The sequence below is a fragment of the Dermacentor silvarum genome, chromosome 6, assembly GCF_013339745.2.
Source record: "Dermacentor silvarum isolate Dsil-2018 chromosome 6, BIME_Dsil_1.4, whole genome shotgun sequence".
Taxonomy (NCBI): domain Eukaryota; kingdom Metazoa; phylum Arthropoda; class Arachnida; order Ixodida; family Ixodidae; genus Dermacentor; species Dermacentor silvarum.
Window position 1 is genome coordinate 78,809,365 of NC_051159.1, and position 17,401 is coordinate 78,826,765.

The window sequence follows — 17,401 nt, forward strand, 5'->3', positions numbered from 1 at the left end:
CTACCAGAGCAATTTGCTAGACCCTGAGTGAATTTCGCGAGCGAGTTGTATGCACTGTTTTGACACTTTATCATTTATATATATTCTTCCATTCATGCGGTGTGCCTTGTTGCAATAGCATAGTTTAGATGCTGATTACACTTTCAAAGCTTCGCAGCATAACGTATCCCCTTCATTAAGAATCTCGGTTTAGGTTTTTTTGGGTAATGTGCACTATATAACAAACAAAAAAGAGAGCTGTAAAGAAAGCGGACTCAGCCACAAAGTGCATAGAAAGAGACGCATGTATGATTGTCGTTGTACGTACCTCACTGCCTTCAGTCACGAGTTATGACATGCGGTCGTAAGGTCTTTCATATCGATGCATTCTTTTTTTCTGTATCACTGCGAAAATATAGCAAAAAAAATTGCGCTTGGCCTGAATGTTCACTCCACTTCTGCCCATTCCTGAAGGTTACGTAAAGCAATTCTGGATATTGAACTGACATTAATTATTTGCTCTTTCACGAAATGAAACAGTCCTTACAAGCCAGTCCGTAATCAGGTAAAGTTCGAGTGAGAGCATGGAGTTGAAAGTTCCAGTCAGAAATTGCAACGTCTATCTTTCCATCACATACCCAGTGCTATTTTCAGCACTAGAGTGACACACGAGGTTTGTTTTCGTTAGATAGGAACGGCACTTGAATCAGCTCTATACTATCGCTCTTCTTCCCTTGTCATTACTCGGAATGAGCAAAAGTTAATCCTCCGCACGTGGACACCGTGATTGGAGGGATTGTAGCAGAAGACTCGTACTTTCTCGTCTCGTTTTGCAGCTATTAGTACCCGCTTCGAGTCGCGCTCCCAAATAACGAGGCGGCATGAAGAAACGCGTAAGCTCTTTGCCCTTAAGGGTGACTTCACCAAACTGCTCACGAGTGATGAGGCGTAGCATGAGGGCACACAGGGAAAGTTTGTACCAACATTTTCGCGACTGCCCGTTCTTCTTGACACATGAGAAACTGCAAACTTAGTAAAACCCTTTAAGAATAACTTCCGGTTCACCGGCACCTCCGTTTAGGTTAAATATTGCCGTCGTCGGCGACCAAGTTAAGCGAAGCATTGCCGGCAGTGTTGTCAACACTGTCATGCAGTGGTTCGAGCCCCGCGTACGCCTCTACGACAGCAAGAACGAAAACAAAACAAGTGCTGGGCTACCTTCTATATTCTTTGTTTTTGTTATTTTTTCGACACATTGGCACTTCACCTCTGCTCCACTTCCCTAATACGCGAGTGGGGGCCCGCGCGGCGTTCCTCCACTTTAATTACGGACCGCAACTGTTGGCACCGTGTGGGCTAGAGGGCGTGATTTCGCTGAATTACGATATTAGTTTCGCGTGCTTCGCAGCTAACGGCCGCATGTATTACGTAAGCACTTCCTGGCTTAACGCAGTGTTTTATTTTTTGTGCGTTTCGTATTCGCGCTGCCCCGGTTCACGCAGGTGTCCAACTACGCCCACGCTGCATACGTGGCCAACGTGTCCAGGCTGCTGGCTTCGGGGTCGTGCCACCGCAACAACAGTTTCTTCGCTTTCCGCCTGCTGAACGCGACCGACAACGCGACACTGTCCACGAACTTTCTGCTCCTGCAAGTGCCTCGCTTTGCTAAGGACATCGCGTCCGTCACGCTGCAAGTGAGTAAGGTTATAGCATTCTGTATGGTCTGCCGACAAGCCACTATTCATGACGTCACGAATGGGGTTTAGCGTTGCCATTGATTTCGGCATACGTAACTAATATGCTTGGTGTATACCGTGCGATAGTGCATTTTATTTGAAGAAGACAAGGTTGCAAAAACACTAAAGTAAAACTCTTACCGCAAACTGGAAATCGCTATTTCAGAACTCCGTTTGAATATTTCATGATGTTTTTGCAGAGAAGTTATTGATTGCTACGGGACAAAATGAAGGCCAGGCTTTTCTATTTGCATTTCTTATCCTAGCTGCGGCACCGACGATGCTAGTTTGATGGCACCGATTTCACGATACAGTTAAACCTAAATCTTGCGGAGTCGATGGGAACCGAAGTTTTTTCGTTAACTCAAGAACGTTGTTATATCGAAAGCACTTAAAACATTTGTGCGGATAACAATGCTTATTCAAGAGCATAAAAAATTATAAATTTTTGCCTGCGTACTTATCGCACTTATTGTAGATAGCGAGCCCGTTGAGCACGTCGTCAGTTACGTCATGCCAGTTCTGCCGCAAACCTCCTCGCAGGTGGATGGCGTGCATAACCTAAACTGAAACCATGCATGCCCATATTTCTCCCCATAGTTTGCTCGTATTTTCTCCCCATATTTTATTAAATTGGTCGATACGTAGAGTTTACTTCGTTGACTCGATGTTTTCAACGCATTATGCTCCGTGATGTGTGTCTGGGAATCAAAAATTAAATCGCGATGTTTCTAAAATCGTGTTACTTTAGTCGACGTTTAACTGTATATTTTTTTTAATTTGGTTCCTTCCCCTTCCCTCTTTTTTCTTGCTTTCTTTTTGTTACACTGGAAGAAGTCACAAGAGATGCCCGATTTCGTCTTTATATAATGTAATCGAGTGCTCACAGAATGTAAAGTCGAATGGAATGAATGTCCTGTTTCAGTGGTAAAAAGTGTAATGGTACCTAGCTGACGCTGTTGAAACCTGTGATGCCTCGAGGAGCTACTTGCGGGTGTCTAACAGTGGCGCCACTACCCGTCTTCGATCATCTTTTTAAAATTTATCCTTAAGCTTTTTGTACGTATCTTAAATACTGTACTCGATATACTGTATTTTAAGTAATATTGCGAGTATTTTGGTATTTCACAAATACTTCTGCAAAATAGTATTCAGTACAGTGACCTAAATACTTTTTGTTCGTATTTTGCATTCTTACTTAAGATACTTTTCAACATACTTCAACTGATGTTGACTGGTTGCAGCTGCAGCACTTGACGTGTACTAACATTTCTCCAAACTCTCAACGTGACGGCCGTCATCATGACATAACCCCCCCCCCCCCCCCCCCCCCCCCCCCCCCGCTCTCGTAAAACGCCAATGCTGTCTTTCACAATAATATGGGTACGCAAAAAAGTACGCACGCAACCGTTTTACCACCCAAAGATATATCGCGAGGGCCGCCCGCTAAGAGAAACCACAACGTGACCTGTTTTAAAGCGAAACATTCGTTGTTCACCACGTCAGTGTTTCGTGTGTCGCCGTAGTGTGTTCTGCAGAGTTAAGATAGGCCTATTCCGGAAACAGCGTATGAACAGGGCCGATCACTGACTAATCAAAGGTTGCGATTTGGTGCACCGATCTTCGTACTAGCGCACGATATGTGTATTCTCAAGCACTTGAATGTAGTTTGCAAGTCCTGGAGGCCATGAAATCAAAACCGTGGGTGGGCCAATCCTCGTAATCCATTAAACGCCCAGGTTCACCAAGCTTCCTTGCCTCGTTCTCCGTATTTGGCTCTTTGCCAGTAGGCATAGCGAAGAATCTGTCACAAAGACGATGCGCTGAGAGCGAAAGCACGAAGAACAGCTGTGATGTAAGAGTGGAGGAGCTCGGAAAGCTGGCACATGAATAGTGACGCCGTTTTATACGTTACAAACAGCGTCCGTATAGTTCAGTACAACTCTAAAGAACATTTACCAACCATAGGCAAAATTCAGTAGGTCTGTGCCTTGCAAGACTATTATTGCGATAGCAATTATATGGACACTTCAACCGGATTTCTGCCGTCGGCATCGCCGTCGCCGTGAGGTTCCCTATCGATAAAATCTTCGCCGGGCGCCGTATGCCCGAGCGGAAGCGTGCGGAGACGCGCGCTATCACGGAGAGCGAACGCACTCAATCTCCCACGCGCAAGCAAGGAAGCGGGAAGCCAGCGCCGGAGGGAGCGGGGGGGGGGGGGGGGGGGCGAGGGGGCGCACTTCTACTTTGCCAACAACCGCGCTCGTCGCTCGCTCGCACCGTCGCTTATCTCCACACGGCTCTGACCTTTATGCGCCGTGCGTTCGCCGCTCAGTTTCCGTTGAAGTGATAGACCGCACGTACCCTCGCCCGCTGCTGCGGCGTATGCGCTTGCTGCCAGCGTTTTGACAGTCGTTGTGTGCAGTCATTCAGTGTGATCTATTCATGTTTGTTTGTGCGCGCTCACACCACGCTTGTTCACTCAGTTAGTAATAGTCGGGCCGCATTTTCCAACGCACGCTACACATGCAATGCTGCCCGGGTCGGCAGTGCAGCGCTACATGTGTGTCCCTTCGCACGCGCTGCCCACGGGAAGCGCTTCTCATCAACACCACCGTTTCACACGCGCCTTCTCGTGGTCATCGAGTCTCTCTTCATGTCGGTCTACTTACGCCGCAGCACACCTGCTTACTTAATCAGCTCATGTTTACTACAATTCATATTGCTACCAAAGCCGCTCACCTTACTTCGTATGACATTGCTGTGTTGCTATCGCATTCATTGATTCGCCCTTAGGGCGAAACTGTGACATTTTTTTCCCGATCAAAAGCTATCGAAGTACATTTCTTCCTCTAAACGCGGTCTTCTCAGCGAGAAAGTGGGAGCATGATGGCCTTCAGACATTTATTTATTCCTAAAGTTTCACGACCCTCGCATGACCCTAAGCGATTTCCGTATTTAGAACTCCACTGAGTAAGTGTTTTGTGTAGAATTTAGAATTTTATCTTAGATACGTTTGCTGGGTATCCTGTACATGTCTGTTATCATTGCTTGAGGTGGCAAGCAGCGAAAGAAAGCGGACTACCAAGGAATTCGATTTATTTATTTATTTATTTATTTATTTATTTATTTATTTATTTATTTATTTATTTATTTATTTATTTATTTATTTATTTATTTATTTATTTATTTATTTATTTATTTATTTATTTATTTATTTATTTATACTGCAATTCTCATTGCGAGCTTTAGCAGGGTAGGAAACACATAGGTCACAATAGGTTATATTGCACTTCGTGTCACTGTGTCACGTGAATTGGCCGCGTTTTACATTATGGAACGTCCTCTAGCGACAAAAGCAAAGCACTGTAATCCTTGCAGCTCGCGTCTCACCATCTCTAATGGTTTGTACGGACTGTCGCTCCACTATGGGAGGACACGGTTTAGAACGCAGAGGCTTTGAGTTATTTAGAAGGTGGGGGTGGTTAGGGCCTCAAAACGGCAGGGCTCGCTGGCTTTGTCATAAAAAATTAAAAAATCAAGGCTGTGAAACTATGAAATGCACATACTAAGCCTCGCGGCTCACAAAATGTAATATTTTTTACAACTAATTGTGTTGGCTGTGGAAAAACTTGCTTTCAGAGCATAGGAGGAAGGTGAAAAAGACACTCACCATTAGTTTCTTAATGCATTTCACAAAATGTTCCCTATCTGTCTTAACCATGGCAAAATATTATTAAGCGAAAGTAAAGGAAATTGCATTTTATGTTAGTGAGTGAGATCATTCTCTCATATTACACTTGGCTGCACAGTTGTTTAATATCACCTACAATATACAATGAGCAATGTTTAGAAAAGTACGTTTATACGCAGGTTGCAGATACCCCTGATTTTGCGGTCTCGGCCTTACAGCCGGTCGAACTAATGGGTTGTACCACTCTGTCACACATAATCAGGGTCTACCACATTTTCTATTGCGTGGCAAAACTTGTGAAAAAAAATTAAATTATGGGATTTCACATGCCGAAACCACGATCTGATTATGAGGCGTGCCGTAGTGGGGGACTCCGGAAATTTGGACACCCTGGGGTTCTTTAACGTGCACCTAAATCTAAGTACACGGGTGTTTTCGCATTTCGCCCCCATCTAAATGCGGCCGCCGTGGCCGGGATTCGATCCCGCGACCTCGTGCTCAGCAGCCCAACACCATAGCCACTGAGCAACCACGGCAGGTGCAAAACTTGTAGAGCAGGAAGTAAAATCTATGCAATCAATATAATCGCACGAACACACATAGACTAAATAAGGTTAGGCTAGGGAACACACATAAGGCGAGCTTTTCTGAATGGGTCTGCATTGGAGTAGTCCCCTCTATACACAGAAGGTTACTGTGGAAATTATTTACTTGCACATCCGTGCTCTAACCACTGATTTCTCTGAGCACAACTGTCAACAAAGTCGCGGTTCCCACTGTGGATAAATACCAATAAACGCTTCGAGCACCCACCAACCGAACAGCACCATGTACAATGTCCAGACTGGTCATGCTTGAATTGTGCAATGGACCGTGCGAATTGAACCGCAAAAACAAACAAAAAAATTGTTGGGGATTTAGCGGTATGTGTGAGATATTAGCATTACAGAGCACCTCTTTGAGGTCCCGTATTTATGATATAAACGGCGTTCACCACATTACAGTGTTGTTCAGGTGCTTAATCGACACACGTCCTGCCTCTGTGAGTAGCGAAGTGTAACTGACGGTGGTCCGGCGCAGACCACCTTCAGTTGTACTATATATATATATATATATATATATATATATATATATATATATATATATATACATCCTCCTCCGTAACCCCTCTCTACCGCGTGACCGCCTTCCCATTCTTCACACACATACTCTTTTTTCCCCCACTTTGACACTCCCGACGCTAGCTCCTTAAAAAACAAAACGAAGGAAAAAATGCCGACAGCGGTCCCTTCAAGTGTTCTTGTTGTGATAGACTTCTAATTTCAGTCGAGCATGTCGCGATCCTCGAGAAGTCCTTCGCAGTCAGTCGACGCGTCGCATTTTATTTGGTAGGTGGACTCGCCTCTCTCTATAGTGCACGACATCTGAGAGAATTCGGATAAAGTGGCAAGAACAATGTAATAGCTTCTCAATGAGCAGGTGCCAAGCATGTCAAACAACCGCACACGCAAACATCGTCTAGCGAAGTGCTTTTCGTCGTAGCATGAATATTTGCTTATCGTATGAGCAGCGTGCAGCGAAGAGAATGTCCGTCTCTCGCAGGACATATCCGAAGCTGGCCTAAACGCGAGAGGAAAAACAAACCGTCCGCTCTTTCACTCTGCAGTTTGCATCGAGTGCGGTTCTGCGTGGTTTTGCTTATCTCTTTAATGATCTTTTCATGTGAGCTTACCTGTAACAACGTCAAATTGATAGCGAGTCAGCGTGTGCTTATCTTGTCGAGGCGCGATCTATTTGCATTATTTACGAACCGGGCTTTTCCACGGTGTCGCAGCCCTTAGGAATAAGCAGACCATGTGTCAGAACACTGGTAACCTTGTGGCTGCCCGATCGATGCTAAATTCAATGCTGGCCTAAATATTCGGCCAAGGTGGCCAGGTTTTGGTGTCAGCATGCGACGACACGCCACCAAGTCATCAACGCTTCAACGCTGCCGCTTCGCCGCGACAGTAGAAGAGTAAAAAAAAAAGTAAGAGAAACGTCTTGTTGTGTTCATTGATTAAATATGCATTTTGTCGAGGCATGTTAGCTGCCAATGTTGTTATTGTTGAAGAAATGGAGAAAAAAGTAATGACAGACGAACAATGGCCCATCCGAAATCGTTATAGCGTCGGGAGCATTCTATGTAACTCATTTTGCGTTTAAAAGTCAATGCATGTTTTACCTTTCCAGTAGAGAAAAAATATTGAAAATTCTGGAAGAGTCCAGTTTGTCTGCCTTGTCGGAGAGTTCGTACACGTTGCACCCAGTAACTTACTGCATAGCTTTCTCCATGAGACAAGAGTATATTGCTTACTTAGCTTATCACTTGCTTATCTTATCACGCTGTCGCTAAAGAAAAACTCGCATGCGACCCTTGTGCAGGTTACCAATATCACTACCGACGAGCCTGTGCAGCGTGAATTACCATTGGCTAACGATTCCGGGAACTCGATTCGGAAAAGCACCGCGCCGACAGCCGGCGACACCTTACAGAGCATGTCGTCAGCCGGACAGAAAGTCACAGACAACACTGGGTCAAACGAACACGACCTTCCGTCGACCGCCGAATCCTTGGAAGGTGTCGGCCACACGTCGCTTCGCGAACAGCCAGAGAGGGAGGCTACCAACACTACAGAAGAGAAGTCTAACGTTCACGAGATCGACCTGTCCACGGACGGCATCGCGCTGTTCGTTTGGCTCTCGGCCGGCAAAATCAGCGGTCGCTTCTCGGACAACGGCTTCATCATGACCGAACGCCGGCTCAGCGTCACTTTCACGAGTGGCCTGTCTGTGACCACAGAGCAGCTTCGCTCCAACCTCACAGTCACTTGCCTGAACTGCCTGTCAAAGCACCACTACTCTCCTATGGTTGAGGCGAGAGCGTAGGAACACTAGTTTTCAGTGAGGTTCAAGTGGGGAGCTTGCAAGGTTGCCCTCGGAAGCTTCCGCAGATTGGCAGTAAAGACACCGCCGTCCCTCTTTCTTCCGCGTATCCTTTTCTTTTTTCTTCTTTTTTTTATAATGTTGGGTTGGTTACCTTGATCATGTCTGTACAGAGGAAATAGAGGTAGAATAACTGTCATTTGAATATAGACTTGGTGTTCTTGAGAGTGCGGGCTTAAAAGAAATTGGGCTAGATGGGGATGGGAGCATACGCATGACTAAGTGCATCATTTGAGTGCCCCTTTTTGTAAATCCTTAGGATACTGACTTGCGTATTTGCAAATGAGCTACGCTGCCTACACCGCACGACTGCGCCAAACGGCTTCGTTGAATGAAGCGCAGCACCTCGCCTTAAGCAGTGAATGCGCTTGAATAACGTTTTCCCGATTTTCCCGCAGTAAGGAGCTGCTTGAGAAGTGCTTCCCCAGTCTACTGTCCTCGACGTAACAGTGAAAGTGTGGTCTAAATTAAAAGGTCGCAGTCTAGCTTGGTCTTATTGCCATATTAGAGTTCTTCTCTCGATGGATGATTTCGATTATAGAGGCTTCCAAATCTACGAAGCCCTCTATCCGCACAAATCAGACCATGGCTGGAAAGCTCTGTCCCGGCACATAACAGCATGTCCGAGATGGCTGTGGAAATTTTGGTCCTGTACCTTTATGACAGGTTATGCGTGATTACTTATTGCTCAGGAATCGCTGAAGACCGTCATTGAATCCCTGTGCTTGACAGAGTCAATGAGCGACGCGCAGCGTCGCTCGACGCTCGACGTAGCTGAGAGGGACCGTCGAGCCAAGGAGCGTTTGTGAAAGCGGGGATATGTGGGAAGCGATGTAGCATGGCGCGATTCGCGCCTTTATTGTGCTAGCTGTGCGTATACGTAACTCAGGCTCGCCACGCTTCATGTGCACGTGGGCATCGGAAATAGAAAAAAAAAACAAAAAAAGAAAACAAAAACAAAACACCGTGAGTCCATGTGGGTAACCATGCCACGCGTTTTTTCTTTTTTTTTTTTGACGGCATGCATCGTATCGTTGCTAAATGTTAAAACATTTGTGAGTAATCTTTTGTGTCCACATGTCTGTCGCCTCTGTGTAGCAACGACGCCGTGCACGCACTACATTCCTTGTTAATTCTACAACCCACTTCAGTGCCGAGTCTTATTTTCAGATCAACGGGTACTCTTCGGAGTAATATATGTTTCAACAGAGAGTTCGAAGATGCATTTCAGGACTCAGTCACCGTACGGCTTCACAGTGAAAGATAGAACACCTACCAATGTTGCACAATCGAATCGATTTGCGAAAGTATTCGAGCATTTTAATTCGTACGAAGCGCTTAACACTTCGCAGGGTCATTTACCAATAGCTGGTTCCACCGTTGAATTGCATTGCTATTTGTGATAATGATATGCGATTCCCACTTAGAAGGGTACTTTGTCTCCAAGGTTTCGTTTTATATGTAGGAAACTGACCGCACAAACATCCATGCCTGCTATGCGTTATGGTCAGATGCAGCACCTTGATGCGGAATTATGCTGTAAGAACTGTAGCCACACGCTTAGCGCAACTTGCCTGTGCGAGGAAAATATGGGAGCAGAGGGGTCGCATTGTTTCATGACCATTGCTTACCCCTGTGTTGTTACGCTATCCAATCTGTCCGAATGAGTAACCGCGGAAACTGCAATAAAAAACAAAGGTTGTCTTGTCTGTCTGCTTTCTTGCGACTATGCGGCTTTTTCAACGAAGCGGAAAGCAGCCGCGACACAAATAACACGACACACACAAGCGCTTTTCATGCCATTAAAAAGAATTTATAGCAAACCACGCGAACTTGCGCAGCAACAAGTCATTTTTAACACAAAGCAATGCCGTGTGGATGGTAGCGTGGCTCAACTCGCATCTGATGATGATTCGTGACGATTCATGATGTCTAATGGCATCCCTGTTGGAACGAGGTGGCGGCAAATAGCCACCTAACCTGCTTGATCTAAACACGTTTTACTACATCTATTACAATCTAGCTTGCCTATCAATCCTTGATCTTTTATTTCTTCATTAAAAACTTTATCTCTTTATTGTACAGTTATCTATTGTAATGACTCCGGTTCTGCCACTGTCCTGCCTGCCTCTTTCTTTTTTTTCACCAATACTCTAAACGTCGCTTGCTTATCTCGACCGCTCATCAGTAAATCAGCTTTGAATACCAGCGCTTCTGAAAGTTGCACGTTCCCTACGGGCCTTGCTGGGTAAATATCTGTGTATTCCATTACAAAATGCTGACTCGTCTCTGAACTTTTGCCGCAGCAGACGCATCCTCATCCTGTTGCGAATACTTCATCTGGAATGCTTTGTCCTCAGGCAGCCAGCTCGGGCCTCAAATAGCGAGGCACTGACATTTGTGTTATCGTTGAAATTTTCATTTCTGATATCTTGCTTGCCCTGCTTGTGAAGCTCCATTGGTCTTTTTTTTTTTTTGCACCCAACTGACCATCTCTGTTTCTTTCACTTTGTTTGTGATGACTCCGCCAGAGCTGATCACTTGATTCACTATAGCGACATCTGCGGAGCTGCACATAACTAATGGGGCGCCATCAGACTGGGAACAGCGCAAGGAAGGCGTAAAGAGGTCGGTGATAGTTAGCAGCAAGCAAACAAGCATTCTCGCGGTCATTGCTTCCTGCCTTGATTCGCGTGCATTCAGGCGGACACGTTTCCACCCGTCGCAAAGCGCCACCGGCGTTAGCACATTGCACGTTACTCTCGGGGCAAAGATATAGCCGTCAGGGCAATCCCTTTACCGTTTACCTCGGCCGACGGAGCACGAAGCCAGATAAGAAGGTCAGGTCACAACGGGTCGTCGCGGGTCAAATGTCTCAATAAAGCCGATGGCAACTTTCATATTTCTATTGCTTTTCGATCGAAACGGTGTCACGTATAAAAAAAAACACAACAAAAGAATGGCCTGGTACTGCAATCCTGCGTAGCAGCTACTAAGCTTCGTGCAAGGATGGTCGAAGGCGAAACAGCGTTGAAGGTGCTGCGGGAGGAGACGCTTCGCAGGTCGTTATTTGTGTTAGCTTTACGGTTTGCCTCGCAAAGTGCAGACGTAATTTGTGAGAAACAAGAAGGAAAAGCTGAAGGTTGCTTAAAGTTGTCTCTCGGCTTCATTGAGACCTCGCAAATATATTTTCGTTCGAACGAGTCAATTTGTCAAAACGTTGTAATCGGACTCTGCGTTTTCCCTCGTTTTCGCATGACTCCTTTAATACACATCGACTTTCAAATAAAAACCTTTTGGCCTATGATGAACTGCATCTCTATGGTGAGTTTCGTTCCATGCGAATATAAGGGGACTAGTGCTAGAAGAAAAAGAAGAAAGAAAAAAGACAACAAATTTGTTCTTAACAATCTAAGTAGTTACACTGGAGCCTCCGTGTGGAATGAATCATGTTTGGTACATTAGTGGTGTTGGGACTGCATGTTCCAGCCATATGAGGTCGGTGCGCGTTTTATTTCGTACATCCATCACACGGCTACACTGCAACCGGGAAGTGAATTAGGCAACGAAAAGAGTGAATGCGGTGCTCACGCATTCAAAATTTCTGGCTTTCGAAGCCCCGTTTATCTGCGAGATGAGACTCGAGGCAATCCATCTTGGGGGGAAAAATTGCAGCATACCATGGAAAGACTGCAACTGTGTCTACCATACCATGCACTCTGAAGCGGCTGCTCAATCATAGAATGGGCTAAGTGTTGCAAGCATAATGGACCAGCACACAGAACCTGAACAAGTAGTGTAAGAGCGCAAGGGCCGAAACATGAAGCTGAGTGAAGCTATATACGCAGCCACATGCTAGTCGTAAATTATATAGAAGGTGTCTGAGGGCATACATGAACCAACTGTCCGATTACTTTTTCTTTTTTTTTCCGCCCTAAAGCTGCGGGTATCGCAAACCAATTTTTCTTGCTATTTTTTTTTCTTTAACTGCCCGGAGGGCTGCGTACGATTCTTTATTAAGTACACGCCACGGAGACAGGTTGTCCGGTGGCACAAACGTGCATAAAAAGAAAAAAAAAAGCCGGCAGATCCCACGCCCTTAGTGTTTCCTTCACTTACTATCGATGTCCGAACCAATTCCAGTGGTTTTTGAGTGTTAATCTTTTTTCGCTGTGTCATTGTCAGTTTTGCTGAGTCATGCTCATGACTATGACTTCTACCAGCATCATGTAGTGTTTCCTTCACTTAGTGCCCACGTCCGAACCCATTTCATTGGTTTTTGAGTGTTAAGAAGTATTCAAGCTCTTAGACTGGGAAGGATTAGGAGTGAGGATCGATGGCGAATATCTCAGCAACCTTCGGTTTGCAGATGACATTGTCCTATTGAGCAACAATGGAGACGAATTACAACAAATGATTGAGGGCCTTCATCGAGAAAGTGCAAGAATTGGGTTGAAGATGAATATGCAGAAGACAAAGATAATGTTCAATAGCCTGGCAAGGGAACAAGAATTCAGGATCACCAGTCAGCCTCTAGAGTCTGTAAAGGAATATGTTTATCTAGGTCAATTACTCACAGGGGACCCTGATCATGAGAAATAAATTTACAGAAGAATAAAATTGGGTTGGAGTGCATACGGCAGGCATTGCCAAATCCTGACTGGGAGCTTACCACTGTCGTTGAAAAGAAAAGTGTACAATCATTGCATTCTACCGGTGCTAACACACGGGGCAGAAACTTGGAGATTAACAAAGAAGCTCGAGAACAAGTTAAGGACCGCACAAAGAGCAATGGAACGAAAAATCTTAGGAGTAACGTTAAGAGACAGGAAGAGAGCGGTGTGGATCAGAGAACAAACGGGGGTAGACGATATTCTAGTTGACATTAAGCGGAAGAAATGGAGCTGGGCAGGCCATGTAATGCGTAGGATGGATAACCGGTGGACCATTAGGGTTACAGAATGGATACCAAGAGAAGGGAAGCGCATTCGAGGATGGCAGAAAGTCAGGTGGGATGATGAGGTTAGGAAATTCGCAGGCGCAAGTTGGAATACGCAAGCGCTAGACAGGGGTAATTGGAGATCGCAGGGAGATGCCTTCGTCCTGCAGTGGACATAAATATAGGCTGATGATGATGATGATGATGATGATGATGATGTGTTTCCCTGGGTCATTGTCATGACCTACATGACACGCATGTCACGATTTATGTCATGACCTATCACTTATGTTCGTCATACACTCCTGTCATACTATACCAATTTTGGTACCTACCAAGTTAACGAAACGAGCATGAGAGCACCAAGACGTAGGCGGCTGTTTCATGACCTACATGACACGCATGTCATGACATTCAGTCATGTGATATCATTTATGTTCGTCATATACTATTGTCATAGTATGCCAATTTTGGTACATAGCAAGTTAACGAAACGACCATGAGAGCACAAATTCGTAGGCGGCCAGATAGATACGGTCAAAGTAGCAAATGTTCGCCAAGAAATGCTTCGCATTTAAAAATGCAGCCAGTTCCAGGAAGTGAAATTTGTCGAAACAGCGGAGCTGTGGTCGTTATGTTTCTGCGATTGTCGCGTATGTTTCTTTTAACAGCGATGGACGCCTCTCCTCCTCCTCCCCGGCGCACACTCCGATTGGTCGGCTCCTCTCGTCTCGGCAACCCTGGGCTTGCCTGTATGCGATCATATATTTCAGTGTGACTTTTTGCAGTACTGGAAAGGTTCCTCTGCTCGAAACATGCTTCTTTTCAGGCTACTAAAACGTCCTTTTTTAAACTCAAAGCCTTCTTTGACTACCTTCCCGGAGTTTAGCGTGTCGTCGTGTAACTATCAGAGTAAATTGTCCAGACTCCGGCGTTGATGCAATCAGAACCCAGCCTATTTCTGAGACTGTGTAATCAAACATGGCGACCTGGTAAACCGATCCTGACAATCAAATCACGATATATGCTCTGTTGAAGCCTTTAAATGTGTTTTGTAATGCGTGCCAGACCTGGAAGCAGTGCAGTAAAAAGGCGTGGGTGAGCCGATCCTGATAGCCCTATAGCGATGAAAGGTAGCATGGGCACCTAGCTCTGCCTCTTTCTCCGGGTATGGTGTCCATGTCTCGCCAAGGTCATGTAGTGGAGAATTGCTCACACAGCTGAGGCGTAGAGAGTAAGGGTACGAAGAACGGCTGCGACGTCAGCGTGGAAACGTTTGGAGAGGAAACACTTGCGTATTGGCGCTGGCTTATAATGTCGCGAATGGCGTTCTTATAGTTGAATGGCTCATAGCCGTGTCGCTAGTGCTTGCGTCATAAATTCGCAACTAAATAACGGATATAAAAGATAGTGAGATAGGCAGAGAGAGTTAAATTCGCTGTTGTAGCTTACAATTTCAGAAAAAAAAAGGCTTTAAAGCACACTCCCACGAGAATGCTAGCAAAAGCAATGTGGCCGTTAATGACGAAAAAAAAAAAGACAGGAAAGTTAGAGTTAAGCGTTGAGATGCATTCATCCAAACCACCTCCTGATTCCGAACTCGACACACATTTTTAAATTATTTCTTTCCGGAACACTAAAGACTTGTCGACGCCTGCTGTTTGTTTGCTCTTTTGTTCCGTTTTAGATTTAATTTTTCGGATACGTACCCCCGGAGACTCGGTTAAAAAACTTTTATCTTGCGTAGGCCTTTAGAACAGCTACGGAGCAGCGGGGAAGGCGCTGTGCTCTCCAGGGAGTGCCGCCGGCAAAGGAGACTTATTATTATTTCGTTCTTTTTTTTCCCTCCCAGGAAAAGGCAAGACTCTTGGGGCACATTTGATGACGCGAAAGGTAAAGAACGAAAAAAAGAAGAGAGAACGACGTGAAGACTACAACTTCCTCCTTTTTACTTTTCCCAGCTGCTCTCAAAAACCTGACCGTACCAGAACATGCGCTACGACTGAGCGTAACACCCTGAGAACATGGACGATAGCGTACGGCTCAGATCGTAAAGACCGGCTTAGCATCGGTGTGGCATTAAGACATAACATTTTCTGGTGCTTCTTACTTTGTTGCAAGCGCTGAAATATCTGTTTCTCCTCTAGATAACCCCCCCATTATTTTTTAACTTTGATTTTGTTCGCTGCGCCTATTTCGAGTTCCCCATGTGAGGAGGTTTTGTGTTTATACACCCGCTGTTCCCTAGCTTACGTGTGGTGCGCGTAGTTTTGCGTTATAGTTTATGCATTTTGGATTGAAAAAAAGAAAGCAAGTTTACGCTGACGTCTAAAATTACTTAACTGATGCAGTACGTGTTTCTAGCAAGTTACTTCTTTCTTTTTATTTCTGCCAATTTTCTTTGTATGAGTCAATAGGTTTGCTACGATGCACGTAATGCATTTTTTTTCTCATTGATTGTTTTACATTTTAAGCGACTGTATGTTAGGGAACGGCACTTAAAATGTTACGAATGGATCTTCTTGAATTGCAGAAGTACACGGAAAGAATTCTTGCTTCATACAACGAAAAAGACTCAAAACACCAAGGAAAAGACAGGCGAAAGGAAAGAGCATCACGCGCGAATTACTTTATTCCTAGAAATTATCACAATATATTGGCAAGCCGCACATGCGCGGCAAGGTTCCGCGCATCATACCACCCTAGATCGGTCAGTATGAAACTTGTGCTAGTTTAAAAAGCATCTAAAAATTCAAACTCAGCGCCGTGCAACACCACTGACGAATAGCTAATGCAGATATATATTTTTTCTTCTTATGTAATATGCCTCCAAAATTTCTCATGCCAGCATCTCGTTGCTTCTGCCAAGAATGCTGATACTCTTAAATCTTGCCTTACATTTACAGGATTTGCAGTGCACAGGTAAATGTGTCGAGAGGTTATTATTAACGGAAAGTTTATGTTCTCTAGCTCTGTCGTTAACACATCGGCCTATGTAAACCCTGCCGCAGTTTTATTAAGAATTCTTGCCTTCATCAAGGAAAGGTTGTCTGGTTGTTAGTGATATACTCTGTTCTGTACTTTTCTTTCTTTCTTCCTTTATTAGAGAGGTGTGGTCGTCCTCATTCTTCACGAAAAAGGATCGCATAGAGAGGTAGTCACGTATCCATCGAAACAACCGGCCACTCACACCTACCTCTTTGAGAGCAGCAGGTATGGCTTCATGTGTAGTGTTGTCATATGCCCCTTTCACGTCGAGAGCAGCTCTTTGAGCCACGATAGATCATCTGGACAAACGCCCAATAACGCAAATCAACATCCTTGAAAACTGGCCTACAGGAACAACAGCGCGAGCCACCCTGAAGGCACTGCTGCGTCAAATTGTGACTCTACACTGTGTGACGTAGGATGGGACGTTGACACTGTGCAACACTAGAACGCCTTCGCAGACTGCGTGACAATGCCCACAGAAACAGTTCTGTTTTGTGTGTGTAGGTGTGCGATTTTCTTTTCTTTCCTTCCCCCCCCCCCCCCCCGCCCCCCTTTTTATACTTATGTTTCTTTCTGTCTCTCCTGTCGAATCCTTTTACCCCTCCCCCGGTACCGGGTAGCCAACCGGAGATAATCTCTGGTTAGCCTCCCTGTCTTTCCTTTACCTTTTTTTTCTCTCTCTCTTCCCTTTATTTATTTCTTTATGTCTTTCCTTCTTCCTTCCTTCCTTCCTTTAATTTGGCCAACACGATGAAGTCAGCTGAGCGTGACTCTCAGGTGACGTTACTTTCTTTTCCTTTGCAATGTAAAAGCCTCAATTTATCCCAATTGTAAAAGCCTTAATTTAGTTCGATGCTAACGCTAATGTATAAATGATACATCGTTCCCCCACTTCTCACTTAGTGACTCATTTAGCTCATTCACTCACTCATTTATTAATCTGTTACAAACTGCAATAGTTACGTTTACCTGCTTGACTCATGTTTCCTTTCTTACTGGGTTGCCAAATGAATTACTGAAGTAGTGAGAGTACAAAAGGATTCAAAAGTGGGGTGCAAACCATGAGGGTTTGGCGAT

The 17,401-nt window shown here is 45.0% G+C and overlaps 1 protein-coding gene across 1 annotated transcript in view; it reads left to right on the plus strand.

Moving 5' to 3' along the window:
• Nucleotides 1–8,418, plus strand: part of LOC119456742 (beta-mannosidase-like) — a 60,772-nt gene extending 52,354 nt beyond the window's left edge. The window contains exons 8-9 of the mRNA XM_049669060.1: nt 1,482–1,673; nt 7,834–8,418. Of these exons, the coding sequence (XP_049525017.1) occupies nt 1,482–1,673; nt 7,834–8,337 (696 nt within the window). The 3' untranslated portion in view covers nt 8,338–8,418. The remainder of the gene's footprint in view (nt 1–1,481; nt 1,674–7,833) is intronic.
• The last annotated feature ends 8,983 nt before the right edge of the window (nt 8,419–17,401 follow it).